At 35.1% G+C, this 16,698-nt stretch overlaps 2 protein-coding genes across 5 annotated transcripts; one reads left to right on the plus strand and one right to left on the minus strand.

Annotated features, from left to right (window-relative positions):
* Positions 1-8,638: 8,638 nt before the first annotated feature.
* Positions 8,639-12,596, minus strand: LOC130676493 (protein regulator of cytokinesis 1-like). 3 transcript variants are annotated; one of them, XM_057482764.1, is made up of 9 exons: positions 12,269-12,596; positions 12,029-12,161; positions 11,846-11,944; positions 11,620-11,763; positions 11,099-11,533; positions 10,663-11,031; positions 10,428-10,586; positions 9,698-9,949; positions 8,640-9,580 (listed from the first exon to the last, which is right to left on the minus strand). In XM_057482764.1, exons 1-9 carry the CDS (start codon positions 12,283-12,285, stop codon positions 9,212-9,214), a joined length of 1,977 nt encoding a protein of 658 aa, XP_057338747.1. In that variant the 5' UTR covers positions 12,286-12,596; the 3' UTR covers positions 8,640-9,211. The 3 variants fall into 3 exon arrangements, with proteins under 3 accessions (XP_057338748.1, XP_057338747.1, XP_057338745.1); XM_057482762.1 differs by having other exon boundaries at positions 8,644-9,580; positions 9,659-9,949; positions 12,269-12,592; XM_057482765.1 differs by lacking the exon at positions 9,698-9,949 and having other exon boundaries at positions 8,639-9,580; positions 12,269-12,593.
* A 216-nt stretch (positions 12,597-12,812) lies between these two features.
* Positions 12,813-16,535, plus strand: LOC130676494 (importin subunit alpha-7). 2 transcript variants are annotated; one of them, XM_057482766.1, is made up of 5 exons: positions 12,813-12,979; positions 13,493-13,702; positions 13,778-14,665; positions 14,741-15,044; positions 15,261-16,535. In XM_057482766.1, the coding sequence occupies exons 2-5, from the start codon at positions 13,493-13,495 to the stop codon at positions 15,455-15,457; spliced, it is 1,599 nt and encodes a 532-aa protein (XP_057338749.1). In that variant the 5' UTR covers positions 12,813-12,979; the 3' UTR covers positions 15,458-16,535. The 2 variants fall into 2 exon arrangements, with proteins under 2 accessions (XP_057338749.1, XP_057338750.1); XM_057482767.1 differs by lacking the exon at positions 12,813-12,979 and adding an exon at positions 13,209-13,348.
* The last annotated feature ends 163 nt before the right edge of the window (positions 16,536-16,698 follow it).

Raw genomic sequence — 16,698 nt, forward strand, 5'->3', positions numbered from 1 at the left:
TTGCCGCCCATTAGGCGCCGCCACGGCGTGATTCGCAACTGTGTTTCTTTATCTCATTCGGCTGGACGCACACCGGTCTGCTTTCTCTTTCTATCCACCGCGTGCTCTGTTGTCTCTCCATATAAATGTATGTGTGATCTGCCAATTCCTTTTTCATTCCCAAATCCTTTCTTACGACTGTGTCCGCATCGATAATTCTCAAAACAGGATATTTATTATCCTCTTGAAAAATTATACTCCACACGTGAGAATACTTTGGAGAAAAATACTTTTCTTTATTTTATTTTTTATTTTTTCCTCTTAATGTTTAAAGGAAGTGGAGAAAAAAATACTCAAAGGTATAGATTTAAACTCGTAAGATGCGTGAAGAGCCAAGGGGGTCCATCATTTACATTTTACTGGCAATTCTCGCTATACCTACATAACTCCTCGACGTAGTCGTAAAACGAAAATTTCGTGGACAAAAACCTGACCTCTCGAACAACTGTGCGCCATGTGTGCACCACTTGTGTCCTCTGTCCGTCTCGTTTCTCTTATACTTACTCACCCCCTATTTTTCCACCGATATGTGCCTTTAAGTTGCTCTCGTCTTTTTTTAGATTTTTTTAACGTACACTACAGAGATCCGTGTTTCAGCACCTATAACGCAAGAATCTTTAGCCCGAAAGACTAACACGCATTGACTTGCTTTAGTTTATGTATACCTTTTTTTTCAGCTCCGGAGCAGAGTCTTCTACCCAGCGGAGGTCTCGTGTTTTTTTCATTCCTCGTCTTCTTTTTCATATAACATAACATGCCGTACGTACCTTCCTCCCCTCAAACGTCTGCCACCACACTGCGGGCAATAAAGTCAGCTTATCTCATTGCAAAGGCGTATTCTCGATGATATTTTCAACGCTGCTTCACGCGACTCTTGTCAATGAAAACCAAGTGATCCTTCTCTTCTTGATGTCTGTCTTGGAACAATAAAACGCTTCGTTAAAACTCAAGAGAGCACAACACTATAAAAATGTGTGTATTGTGTGTCGTTCACTTGAAAGCTTTACCTCTTGTCAACATCCGCTTTCCTCCACACCAATACCATCATGTCACTTTTTTATATACGTATAGTCACCAGACTTAACTGGATATGCGATATGTATACTGTCTCCAGCTACAACATTTAACGTTGAAATTTGATATGCCAGAGAGAACAAAGTGCAATAGCGAAAAATTAAACCATGTTTAATGACAAACTGTTGGTAACAAAGCTGGGTCGGGGCTATCATCGTCAACTTTATATACATATAACGAGGGGCTGCAAATATTTACTTACTAGACCCAGACTGCTCGTGAAAATCCTTCCAAGTAAACCTACAGCTATATACCAGTAGCCGTTTGACACACGTTTAGTTGTTCTCCTTGTAAATAAAGTCCTTTCTACCTGATCATTCATCCATTATTTCATGAATTTCGGCTAAAACGTTTAGGTAGTTTTAGTGCACATGCTAATTTTATGATTTTTGGGGTAATAAAAGAAAGTTACCGTCGTTCTCAGTAGAAAACCGCCTAATTTTTGTAAACTATAGAGAAGAAAAAAAAAAATAAAAAAGTCATTTTTTCAAATTAAAAAAAAAAAAAAAAAAAAAACAACTAAGATTCATAATATTTCTTATTTAAATTTTTGAAATTATCGGTTACCTCTAAGATTTTTTTATGGAGCTCGACGATTTTCGTACAACTTTTGTAACTTAAAAATTTGAAAAAAAATGTAAATCAATCATCGAAAATGTGAATTACGACGATTGCCAACAGGAAATGCAAGAAAGTAGTTTTCCAATAAATGTGGAGTTTGCCGGTTTCCTCATGAGAACGACGATATGTTTATAATGAAAATAATAATAATATGAAAATATTAAAGCACACAATGGAAACAATATAAATTAAATGTAAATAGCAAGTAGACATTGTGTACCAGGTGAATCGATATATGAAATTCGCACACGGGGGTCGACAGATTGAATGATTCGAGAGAGGGCGACTCGAGAGGTTTGTAAGACAAAAAGCTAAGGGAGAGACGTAGTACAGTACGTGGAGTAAATTGAGCACGGGAACGAAACGTGTGTTCACCTATAGACCCTGTCTGTATACCCAGGGGCCTTGGTCACCATATGGGCAACAGCCCGAGGTCTGTGTACACCTCCATACTTTATCGCTGTCTCACTTGTTCTCTAGTTAAATCCTGTATATATTTGTATGCGGGCTAGGTCAGATTTTACGGGCGCAACGCGTACCACCCGAAAGAGCTCTCCACGCTTGCTAGTTATATTCCTTTTGCTTTGACGAAACAATGTATACACAAAAACGTGTGCGCACCCGCTCTCACGGGAACGGTTTGTTCCTTCTATTCGTTTCTCTCTTCCTATTTCTATATCGCTCGCGGGCCCTCTTTCATCATCAGCATCAGCATACACACATGTACCAACTCTGCTGCCCACGTTATTTCGAGTCCCATGTGAAAATACATACCATTCATTATTATTATTATATCCCGTATAGATAAATTTAAATGCTGCTTTTTTCTAGAGAAAAAAAATATATACGAAAATAAATAAATAATAAAATAGATGATTTATAAATGTTTTTCTGAACCAATGAAATAATCTTTTTATGTTTTAAAGTATTAATGAGTTAAGCCATCAGTCGTATGTGTGACTGTACTTATTATAAGAATTTTTTTTAACTTGGACTTGAGGCTGGCATCGAGGTCTGGTTTCAATCAGCCCATGTCGACCACCTCATGTCGACACGTACCAGATAACGGTTTGAACTTTCCTCTTATAATATATAATATAATATCCTATCTGTCGAGTTCTCATTTCAGAAGTAATTAATTCTCAGAAGAGAGTTGTATAGGTGAACCAGCTTTAAATCTTATGGCCTCCAACTTGGCTAACAGAGTACTTTACTTGCTAAGTAACTTAATCGATCCATAAACTTTGTTATTCTGCGTATCAAGGTGTCGTCTACTACCTCGGTAAGACACACTATTCTTGCTGTTGTATATGTATATATATATATATATTTATATGTAATAATATAATACGCACTCTGCACTATTTCAAATAAACACCGCAATATCTACCTTGGAAAAAAATATTAGATAAGAATAATATAAGCAAAGATATATTAATTCATCATTGCTATGTAAGTAATCTTAATGACGCAATAGAATCCAGATTACTCACTCGACATCCGGAATTCGATACCAATAACATTTCTTCTGAGCTCATAACACTTTTTACGTATATACTTTAAGTCTTCTTGTAAAAGAGAAATAAAAATATAATTTTTTACCATGAAACGTTCGTATATAAATATGCTTACACTGTAAAACATCGAGAGTGATGTGGATTTTATTTCAACCCGTATTTACTTCGATCTAGATTTTTAGTATCAAAATAAACTCCCTCCGGAGTGAATTTCACTCCGAGATTAAATGATTAAAAATCCTCCGGATTTGATCTGCATTCATCTGCAGATTCCTCGCAGCATATGTGAATCTAAAAGAAAAAAACCTGTACAGACTGTTCATTTGATCAGCAGTAAGCTACAATTGAATGCTCTGATGCCACAATGGTAGATTGATAACACCGAGTAACAATACTGCGGCGTTAATCCCGTTTGATCTTTGCGAAACATTTAGGATTCAGTTGGCAGTGCAGAAGGTGCACTCTCTGTGCAGCTTTATTCCAAATGGATATTGGATATTGGTTATATGGTGTACGAATAGAGAAATGAAAGGGAGAGACAGACAGACAGCCAGGCAGAATCGTCAGCAGGGGTATAGTGTAGTAAGCAAATCGGGCAAAGAAGGATGCTGAAGCACGAGGGGGTAGTAGACTCGTGGCCACACGGTCGGCAATCACGAGGGGGTAACGCAAAGCTAAGCCAGTAATGCAATAACTCGAATAGATGGGCATGCAGGCGGAAAGAACACGATTCACCCTACGATCCGCTCTCTACTCTGCGTATATTCGATAGACGGACAAAGAAAGGTAGATGCTATATACATAAAATATGTATACCTATATATATATATATATATATATATTGTTTAAAGGTATATATATACGAAGTAGGACCACGTTCAACAGTCCCCTTGTGGAAATAGAGGGTGAGTTAACATTTTTACCCGGATTTTGGCTTTCCAGGTGATGCTGATCCTGATGCTGATTAATACGTCGGCTTCATTACTTACGTGCATTTGCACTAATTGGACGAATTAAAATTTCATTAACTTTTATTGATTGTCCGATATGAAAAACTCCTGTGTATGTAATTTCGTTAGTGATCTCATTTATAAATTGTCTTGGACAGATGATTTACCTCACCCCTACAGAGCAGTTGTCACTTTTCTCGGTATTACACTTTAGGATCTTAAATAATAATAAAAAAAAAAAGTATATAAATTAAATAAATACATGAGAATGGGCATGTGAAACAAGCGGGTACTGGTATAGTACAAGCCAACAGACTTGTCTCGGCGCGTTTACACCAATTTATCGTACTCACCGCCGGTGAGTATCTCAATTAAACAATTACTGTTAAATTGAGGGATTCCCACACCGCTATGCCCGTATATACAATAGATTAGTCGGAAGAATTAAGCAACAGTCACAATCCTCCTCACCTACCTCATTGTTGACTGATGCGTGCGTGTGTGTGGGTGTGTGTATTTATATTGAGTGAGGTATATAAACTACACTTTAAGTATAAAACATTCTACATCACTCCAGTTGTGCGCTACCCATCTGCGGGTCCTCAATTGATGGTAATCCACAGTTAACTTTATTCTCATGATGATGGAGCCCGCACTCTCCTCTAGCTTGCCATCAATCGTCTAATTTCGACGTCAGGTATAACTGCCGACGTAATTGATTCAATTGATATCGCTTTTAAACCTGGTGGTAATAAAAAAAATTAAAGGTCCATAAATAAATAAATGATTATTATTTTTATTGCTATTATTGTAGTTAGTGAAATAAAAATAATGACGGAGTGAAAATAGAATTCATTGACATTAAAAATAATTCACGTTTAAGGACACACGTTCCGATAATAATAAATAGAAATAAGATGAGAATGAGATGAGTGTGACAGTAAAAATTTTGGTGGTACGACGAGAGGGTTGACGAGAGTCACCCTTGCACACACCACTGCGTCAGTATTTAAACGTAGGGAATATTATATCCTGGACTAGACGACGTCTGTTGGGGGACAGGAGAGTAAACGACGTGGAGATTTACTGCGGAAGAGTAAAAGAGATGGAAAAACAAAATAAAAAGGAAAAAAAAAATAAAGTAAAGAATATATGAGGGGGCGAAATCGGGGTGACCCATTGTACTCAGGTGTGAGGCGTGTGCAGCCACGGGGAGATGAGCTCGAGGCTAAATGAGAATTATGAGAGAGAAAGAAAGAAAAGGTGGATTTGCACACGCGGCACGAGTCGTCTCGACAAAGGGATGGAACAGATTGGAAGCCATTCATTCATTCGTTTCGTTCAGTTCCATACAGAGTACCGAGTTTCTCACTTTTCCTTTTTTTTCTTCCGTCTTACTCAGGATTACAGAATTCGCAACAACAGAGAGTGAATGCAACAGTTCATATATAGACGTATTTATACATACATACATTTATACACATATAGATATTAACCCTTCATCTATTTCTCCACAAATCTGGTGCTTGTTATCTACATTTGTACTTCTGTAGCATTGTTACATATATTAATTTCTGAAATACAATAACTCCGCATTGTATTATACTAAATATATAATAATATATTCCATAAATTATTTAAATGCTACATAATATATGCTGTACTTAGTGTAAACAAAATTAAATCAAGGATTTATATGGGTATTAATAATTTTAATCCAATACAAATTATAAATATAATCACTTGAGTGATCTCAGTGTAGTGTAGGATATATTTAAGAGCGGAGTATATATGTATATATATGTAATATAGATATAAATAAAATGAGTAAGAGAAAATGTCAACAATAAAAAGCTCCAGGGAGAGAATCACCCGAGCATAGGAAGAAAAGAAAATATAGTCGTGGAAATACGAAAGAGTAGCGCCACGTGCCAGAGAGTTTTCTGGTTAAATTTTATTCTCCTTCTTCCTTGCGTTGATTCTTTATCATCTGCTCCCCTGTGCTACACATCCGCCTCACCCGCACACAATTCCGAAAGCTCTTAGTGTGTGTGCACTGGGAAAAAGAGTACGTAGCATGTGAGTAAAGTTACCTTTTATTTACCGCGGTTACTATTTCTCTATTGTATCACTACACTTAGCAGTAGAATAGCGCTGGGGATAAACTAGGAAAGTGTGCTCATGGGATCTTGTCTTACTCGCACACATTTACAGTCACAGCTTCCCTTAGTAAGATTGTCGCGTGACTCACCCATATGTAGCTCCCATCCATTGGCGTCGGCGAGTCATTTTTCATCTCTATCACCAGTGTAGTCATCCAACACAGCTATTTTATTCTCCCATCTCTTACAGAGCTTTTTATATTATTTTTTTAAAAATGTCCCTGTCAGTATGTGTGTCGAATATCATTGACTCCATAGCTCTAGAAAGTTTATCTTAATAACTCAATGTCACTTCATGTGAGTTTTTTACGAGCTCGTAAAAAAATATCTGTAAGTTATTACATAACTTTTAAAAAATATAAATGATAACATAAAAATAATTATATTGTTTAGAATAAATTCCATGTACAAGATTGACAATTCTCCAGATTCTACGTCAATGCGTACTTACTCTATGCATCAATTCCAGTAGTAGCTTGTTATGTGTATTTGTGTCTTTACAGCATCGCGAGTGTATGAGATGAGTATAGAGATGAGAGACCGCGAGTGGGAGAGACAGATCCCGAAGAAGAAGGAGCAGAAGAAGATAAGGAGAAGCGACTTGGATATAGACCCCCATATGACATCATCCCCTTCTATTCCTGAACGTTCGTTTCGCTGGGTGACTTCTGTCGCCTAACTCCCAAACATACCCCTCTGTCGTTATATCTATATATATATTGAAGCTCCAGAGCTCGGACCGCCACCTCCCTTTACCTTTAATCTTTATCAATCCGTCCAGCCGAGCGTCCGAAAGAGAACGCCGAGCGGACGCCACCGTACATTACTCACGCCCGATAGCGTCTCCCTTCTTCTCCTGGACTATTCACTACGTTCACCATACAGCCACACACAGCACAACATCCTTCTCTTATTTTATTTTATTACTTTCTCTCAGCCATCCGGATCTTCATCTCTCACACATCCTACTCGTTTGCTTTTTTCCCATACATCCGTGCCATGATACCCGATTTTTTCTCATGTCGTCATCAGACCCTTCCAATAACATGAAAGAAAAAAAAAACAGTAAATAAAACATTTGTGTATATATATATATTAATTTATATTTTGATTAAAAGTAAATGTAAGTAAGAAATTAAAGACAAATGATCACCGGATCCTGGTCGGTACTCCATTTTACAAAACCTGGGGCAGATAATTACAGGGCACGAGTCCGTAGAGTAGGATCCGGGATTAGGGTCCAGAACAAATTTGGCTAATGATTATTAGGGGTGGGTGTACACACCTGAGTCCTTGAAAAAGGAAGCAGGTCTGACAGGTGGGTGGAGCTTGAGACAGTAGAGTATCCCCACCAACAGGCCACACCTACTATCGATCATTTTATTTAACTTTCTGTAAGTATTTCTTAATAACTTGCGGTCAACCTCCAGCACTCGGCTGATACAAGACGCTGGGTTCCTTCCCTTAAATTAAAATATAATTATCAAAACTATTTTGTTCTTTATCTTGTTTTTTTATTACTTACTTACTACTTGGGTGAAGTCGTAAACTCGACGATGGGTTTTTTCAGCTGAAAATAACTCGAGAATTATTTTATCGGTTTATTTTTTAATAAATTATCCCCGATATAAAAACGCTTTTAGATACGAGATAAGGTGTATTATATATGTATATATGTATTATAGCTGAAATAAATTTATATGTATTATGAATATCAGCGTACAGTCAATCATACATTCAGGATGTATGAAAAGATTATTTTTACCCCGTAGTGACGCATAAAATATTACGCGGTTAATATTTTTTTACCTTATACTTATTCAGGATGTTAAACTGACGTGGGCGAAGGAAATGATTTTATCTCTCTGTCAACAACATGTAGAATACTTTTTTTTTTCGGATAAAAAATATAACCGCGAGACAAAAGTTTTTGTTTTTAAAATAAACTTTCTTTGTGTCTCTGCTTTGATTAAATTCAAATTATTTCGAAATTAAACCGAATATCCATCGTCTTTGTTCTCGAAAAACATTTTTCTACTAGAGATTTATCGACCGCACATAAATATAATCGATTATCGATTATACCTGTCAGTATTAAAAAAGAGCGGCAATTTTTTTTTTTTTTAAATTTGAAAATTAAAAAGTACAAATTTAAATTAAATGAAATTGTTATTTATTTTTATTTAGTTATCGGTACATTTTTTGTTATATAAATAAATGTGATTTAAAAATACAAAAATTCTTAGTAAACTATATAGAGAACAAAATTTTTTTTTGTATATTTACTTAAAATATTTTAATGCCAAGGCACTTTTTGATCATTTATTTGATGGAATGTTTTTTGTTTAATTTTTAATAAAATACAAAAATGACATACATGAATAAATACATCATTGCTTAAATATTTTATAAATTTTTATAAAATAAATGTTAGTATTTAGAAACATAAATTAGTGGATTTAAAAATATATATTAAGTTAGAATCATACAAGCTCGATTAATTTTTAAACTTTTTTTCTTTTTAATTTTTCAAATAAAATATTACTTTTAATTTCCCCTCATTTGTGCCCGAATTTATAAAAAAAACTTCTAGTGTGCATTTATCTTTCAGTTAAAACATTTTTTTTTAATTTTTTGTCAATATATTTAGTCATTGATTAGATAACTTCCGGTTAAATATATTGCTATAATTAAAACACTTAAATATATAAGTATAAAAAAAATTAAGTAGAATGCTTGTTATTTTTTTCTTTTTTTTACATAAATAGAACAATTTACAAAACTATTCTATGCAATGAGAGAACTATTGCATCAAGCAATAGTTAAAAATAATGTGACGTTAAATGATCTAGAAATTATTTTCCATATTATTAATACTAGGAGCTGGAGTGAGACGCGGTGTGCTAGCGAGTTTAGGACTCGAAGGGTCTCTCAAACTTGGAGTAGCACGCGGAGTATTGGGAGAATGTTTTCGTGACGGTTTGATAGGAGTCCCGGGTTTTCTTCTCAACCTGCGGGACTCAATAGTCTCCGACAAAAGTGTGCTCCTGAGTTCATCCCTCCCTGCCAAATGCTCCTGAAACTCTTGATACTGTTGCAGTGTCTTGGTACTATCTGTTGAGTCTTCAACATTTATAGTTTTGTTTCCCAATTTATTGGGAGTTTTTCTCAAACTTCTACTGGCGGTATCTGCCGAGGGGATCAACTTCCGCGCCACCTGGATATAAACAGAAAATAAAATAGTAAATTAATTATTTATTATTGCGACATTAAAAATAAGGAAAATGATTCAAACTTTTGCTTGGCCACTACGACGAATTTTTGAGCCACATACTTTAGCCGGGCGCACGTTCTCGCTATTGGGTGTAATACGAGGTCTTGTTACTCGGGTGAAAGGTGAATGATCAGACAGTTTACGCTTTATGGATGTGTTTGATCGTAAACTTATTGCTGAGCTGGGTGTGCGACGTGATGCACTCAATGCACCAGGTGTTCGCCGGGATACGCTCATACCAGGGCGCGGTGTTCTTCTCGACGCACTCAGTGGTGTCTTTTTTAAATTACTTTTGTCGTCTTTTAACTTGGCCTGACGTAAATTAAATAATAACACATTAACAATTTTATTATTTGTAATTTTTAGTTTTGAGAAATTTAGTGACAGCCATATCCTTAATTTGAAAATTAGTTATTACTGAAAATTAGCATCCGTAGAGAAAATTTGTGAGGCGTCTCGTGCTGAGAACAGACTTTGATTTGAGAAAATAGAGTTTTGAATTCAGAATAAGCTCAGATTAAATAAAGCGAGTGGGGATTTGTGCTTAGAATTAGTTAAGATTGAAGCAGTTAGAGGTTTGTGTTAAAAAGTTCAGATTTAATAAATTAGTGCGTTTCTGGTTAAGAGTAAGCTCAGATTAAAGCCGCTGATTTGTGCTCAGAAGAGATTTAGATTGAAGAAGACGAGGTTTTAAATTCCCCTATCGGAAGTTTCAGACAGACTAGACCCAGACAAAACTTCGGTAGTCGTGTAATCGACTGCGGGTTGTCAATAATAAAAAAAAAATTACCGTTTCTACTTTAAGTTTTTCCAATTCATTTTTCAGTTTTTCATGTTCCTGTTCTATGTACTCAGTGATGGTTAATCCGGAGATTTTAAATGGCTTGCGATATTTTTTCTCGTACTCGGCTGCCATTTCATTCAATTGAGCGACAAGTTTCGGTAAGTTCTAAACAAAAATTAATATTTATTAGCAACACTAGTAATTAAAATTATAATTATTGTTATTATCAAAGTATTGTAACCTTGTTACAGGCCTTGCGGATTTTTTCATCAGCAAGAAGTTGACCTCCGCGATTGTGGAAGCGATCTGGATCCTCGGAGCGACGTTGGATCTCCTTCATCTGACCCCATGTCTCTTCCCATTTCTCCAATAAATCATAGATTTTCTTATTCTCTTCGTAATGCTGACGCAGCCGTTCTATTTCAATTTCGTGTATCCTGAGCATGTCTTCAGTAAATATTTTAGAATTGAAAAATGTGAAATCATCACGCTCTTCTTTACTCAGCTTGCATACGTCCCACCAGTGCTGGATGTCTACACGTAATTTTTCAATGAACTTTGAAATATTTTGCAACCGCAGTTCCTGGACTTTCCTTATTTCTTTTTGCAACTGAAATACATTTTATTTTATTTACAAGTTAAAAAAATTTTTTATAAAAATAAAATATCAAACTCACGGCATTGAGAGTTGGAATATCGTAGCCAGAGTGAATTTCAAGAAATTGTTGGCATTTTTCCTCTGGTATTTCCAAAAACTTCCAAAGTTTTGTTAGCTCTTGACGCTTTTTTTTAGCGTCTTCTTTAGCAGCATGAAGCTGCTCCTCTACGTCGCTGTGAAGCTCGCGCAATTTTTTCATGTTACTAGTAGAAAAAATGAAGTTCTCATAGTCATGACAAACTAAACGTTCAAATTCATGTGACGGTACGTGTTTCATCTCGTTCATCATGGCCATTATCGATAACCGCATTTCCTTAAAACTTGATTTGTGCGCATTCAATTCAGCCTCTTGTTTCGCTAAATTCTCTTCAAAAGCTGTCATTTCATCTTCACTCGGCACACTCTTGTGGAAGCCCAGCGGCTGTATCCCCAGCGCGTCACAAATCTTAGCTTCCTACAAACAAACAAACAAACAAATAAAATTTTTTCTCACCATTACCTGGTCCTCTTTTTTATAAAATTATTAAAAATATCATTTACTTTTGTCAACAATTTTTTACACTGGGCAATACGTTTATTTTTGATCTCTTCCAATGCTTTGTATTTTTTCTTCAGTGTCCCCACCACATCAATCAATCGTTCCATCTGATGACCATCAAGAACAGAGACATCCATATCCAATTCCTGGTACCAATTAATTATTTTTACCATAAATTAAAATTTAAATACAAACATAAATTAATTAAATTAATTATCAATAACTCACCACCTCCATAGCTTTTATTTTCTTACTAATGATTTTAACTTCTTGAACTATTGCACTTTTTTTTTGTTCAGCCTCCGCTACCATGTCCACCAACAAATCCTTAAAAAAATTCATTTTTTATAATTCAACTTATAATTTATATCCAGACTTTAAAAATAATTAAAATTAAAACCCAAAATATACCTCGATGTGATGATCAACATTTTTGCTATATTCTGATATCATCCGTTCGTCATAACCACACTGGTTCCATATTTCAAATAACACAGGAATCTTAACTTGAACTTTCTTGCAGACCTTGTCTACCAGCTCTTTCCTGGGATAAAAAAATCAGTGATAAATAATAATCGTAAGTTTAATTAATAATTATAAAATAAAACGTTAATTATAAATGACAACCAGCACACCGGCTTGACGCCTTACCCAGTTGTATCACTCATCTTGGATTGTATTAACTCGTAAAAAATTTGAAAATAATATTATAAATCCACTTTCCAAAAGCTAGATCACGTCGATCAATCATTCATCATCACTATTAATTATTAAAACAATAACTTTTCAAATATTAAATGAAAATCCACCTGTCGTTTACTCTGCTCACAATGTACATCAAACATCAAACACCAATAACCGTTTCTCGGCGTTCCAGGGTACAGGTACAAACGTTTTTCTTTTGAATTAAACCTTAAATTTATTTCATTGGTCAATTATTTTTTTTTTTCGTCACTTTCTTGGTTGCGCGTGCGCGCAAATTGACAACCGCCGCGCCAACTTTGCGAAGTGTCAAAATTTTTAAATCTTCGCGCTGGTAAGCAAGAAAATTTTGTTTGAATTTAAAGTTTTATCGACGGAATGTCATCAAAAGGCAGCACTGAAAAATTCTGCAGTAGACTGCAGACAGAAGACGACTTTTGACATCGGAGGTGTCAAGTCTTTGATATTTTAGTTGATTACTGCTCCAGTGATTCACTAACATTCACTAATACCAATAAAACTGATACGTTAATACAGATAAAATATATACACATATATATATATATCGTGTGAAAAAGTGTGGCGGTGATCCCCTGTAGGCTGATACATTCTTATGATATCGTATACACACAAGAGATCTTACCGAAATTAAACGCAAACGTAAGTAAATTTTAAATAAATTTATGATACTAATAAATTAGCATAATTAATATTTACATTACTAATTAATATACATTTATTTATTTACTTATTACTCAATCAATTGATAATTTTTTTAATGTCAATCCGCGGCCCTTGTGGTTGCCAAAATGTCCAATTGGTGATTGCAGTTAACGTGCATGCTCATCTAGTTTATTATTTACTTAATAATTATTCAAATTACTCTATTTTTTCAGACATTTTGTCAGTGACGTAATATTTATCCCGTCTTTTTGTTCGCGATTACTAATGACTGATAGTTAAATTAGAAATTGTACCAAGTGGACATAACCCTTTTATTATTTTTTTTTAATTTGAAGGTGGAAGGGGGTAAGGAAACAGTCCATAGTTTTTTTTACTCTCGGGAATTGGAGACGGGAGTGTTAATAATTTTTTATTTTATTATTATTATTATTGTTATTACTATTATTATTTTTTTTTATTGTGACGTTTAATATTTACGTGTAATTTCAGATGTCAACTGGACCTCAACACAAGTATCGTTACAAAAATGTGGGCTTGGACTCACAGGAATTACGTCGTCGTCGTGAGGAAGAAGGAGTACAACTTCGTAAACAAAAGCGAGAACAGCAATTATCTAAAAGACGTAATGTCCCAGCAATTGTTGCTGATGAAGAAAATATTCCGGCCACTGAAGAGTATCCTGTTCTGACACCTCTACCGGTACAGTATTAAAATATTTTATTTTGTTGATTACATAATAGTAATAATATTTGATTATTTTATTATGATTAACAGCCAGCACATCCGGTAATTACTAAAGAGATGGTAGAAGCTCTGTACAGTAATAATATAGAAGATCAGGTATCAGCAACGCAGAAATTCCGTAAACTTTTGTCTCGAGAACCAAATCCTCCAATAGACGAAGTCATACAGACGGGTATCGTTCCGCGATTCGTTGAATTTTTGAAAAACGATTCAAACTGCACGTTGCAATTCGAGGCAGCATGGGCATTGACGAATATTGCCAGTGGTACGTCACCACAGACGCATATGGTAATTGAAGCTGGAGCAGTGCCGACCTTTATCGGATTATTGAGCTCGAATTACGAGGATGTACAGGAACAGGCCGTCTGGGCTCTTGGCAATATCGCTGGTGACAGTCCAGAGTGTAGGGACCATATACTCAACAGCGGTATACTTACACCATTGCTTCAGTTACTTTCCAAGACCACGCGGCTCTCAATGACACGCAACGCCGTCTGGGCGCTGTCAAATCTCTGCCGTGGCAAGAGTCCAGCACCGGTGTTCCAAAAAGTAGCCCCATGTTTGCCTGTACTGGCTCATCTACTCAACCACACAGACTTTGATGTCCTCGCTGACACTTGCTGGGCACTGTCGTACCTCAGCGATGGCCCGAATGAAAAAATCCAGGCTGTCATTGATGCCGGAGTTTGTCGTCGGCTTGTTGAGCTTCTGATGCACGAGCAGCACAATGTTGTCAGCGCGGCACTGCGTGCTGTTGGAAATATTGTCACCGGTGATGACATCCAAACCCAAGTTGTTCTCAACTGCTCAGTGTTGCCATGTTTGTTGCATCTGCTTAACTCTTCGCGCGAGAGTGTGAGGAAAGAAGCTTGTTGGACCGTATCCAATATCACTGCAGGAAATCATCAACAAATTCAAGTAAGTTATTTATTTCATTGATACATATTATTTTACTGGTTGATATGAAAATTAATAATAATTTTTCTGGGGTAGGCTGTGATTGATGCTAATATCTTCCCTGTTTTGATTGACATACTCGGCAAAGCTGAATTTAAAACTCGCAAAGAAGCCGCATGGGCAATAACAAATGGAACGAGTGGCGGTACACCAGAACAGATTCGTTACTTAGTTCTGCAGGGTTGTATCCCACCGCTTTGTGATTTGTTGACTGTCATGGATCCTAAGATAGTCCAAGTTGCGTTGAACGGACTGGAAAATATACTGAGACTCGGTGAACAAGATGCCAGTCTTCATAATGGTGTCAATCCTTACACGGTGATAATTGAAGAATGCTATGGTAAGATTTAAATTTCATTACTCAGTACTTCATTACCTGAGGTAGTGGAGGAGTTAATTTCTGATCTTTAATTAGCTAGTTGGTAGCAAAGCTTCAAATTACCTCGGGATTCTCGGGCATTTGAAGAATTTGCTGATGAATATTTCATCAGACGTCAGCAAATGATTTAATTTGTATGTGATACTGAATATTAATGATTGAATTTTTTTTTTCTAGGCCTAGATAAAATAGAATTTTTGCAATCACATCAAAATATGGAGATTTACAAAAAAGCTTTTGATATAATTGAACTTTACTTCGGTTCTGAAGAGGAAGATTCACGATGTGCGCCATCAGTTGACGCGCAAGGCCAACAATTCCAATTCAATGCCGCTGATTCATCACAATTGCCAGTTCAAAACTTCCAATTTTAATTTTGCATGAGCATGATGATTTACAAAATCATTTAAATATTAGTAATAACAACAACAGCAACAACATCAATGATAACAACAGCAACACGTGTTTACGAGTTACAGAGTTCATCCATTAAAATAATATTCGACGAGTTTAAAATCGTATAATAAAGACGAACGCTAACTTGGATTTGAAAACGTGATAATTATATATTTTACGGTGATCATTGTTTTCGTTGTTGAGTTTCTCAGCGTTGAATTTTCACTCCATTGATGAGAATTTAAAAAAAAAAGTTTACTAACAAAGAAAAAAAACAAGGATGAGAGCCGTCAATAGTACCCTAAAAAAATAATTTTAATTTCATTAATTAATAATATTTTTTTTTTCCATCTGTTTCTTTTTATTATCACCTGTTTTCTTATCGTCTTAGCCAAAATATATATTATATTTAAATAGAAATACACAATATTGGTAAACATTTTTTAGACTTTCGAGATCAGATCAAAGTCCCAATTATTGACCACTATCACAAGTATGTCAGACATTATTATTTATTAATTATCAATTTTTTTTAAACGCATTCTTTTATTCGGAGCCCGTAGTTATTTAGTCAATCATTTTTGTCGTTGATAAACAAAATTTATTAATTCATTAAAACATTTATATGATCACTCAAATTTACATCCATAATTTCTACGTCATTACCCAAAATTAATTTTTTTTCAATTTTTTATCTGCAGTTTTTGTTGAAAAATTTCGAGTCAATATTTAAAAAATCTAGTATCAATAATTGGGTCTTTGACCTTTTGATAGAAATTATACTGTCATAAATATTATTTTATAAATTTTTTTTTGTCACTTTTATCGGTACCGGAACTAAAATCGAAAATCAATACTACACAATTAGTTTAAGATTTAAAACAAAAATACTTATAAAAACAAACAAATACTTAACAAAAAAAAAAACTATACTGTAAAAAAGACTCTGGACACATGTAACTTGTGGGACATGGACTGATGATGCGTATTAACAAGTAATTGGAAATTAAAGGACTTCTTCAATGACTTTTAGTAGGACGTACGTATTATTATCAACAGGACAAACCATAACAATACTAAGTCGATACGAATAACTACGCTACGTAATAACGGATGTACCCTCATTAGTTAGATACTCTAACGACCAAATTTAATAAATTTTTTACTGTAAATACGAAAATCTCGTGATTTAAAAAAAGGCCTTTTTATACAGACTACC

Source organism: Microplitis mediator, chromosome 10 (assembly GCF_029852145.1).
Source record: "Microplitis mediator isolate UGA2020A chromosome 10, iyMicMedi2.1, whole genome shotgun sequence".
Taxonomy (NCBI): Eukaryota; Metazoa; Arthropoda; class Insecta; order Hymenoptera; family Braconidae; genus Microplitis; species Microplitis mediator.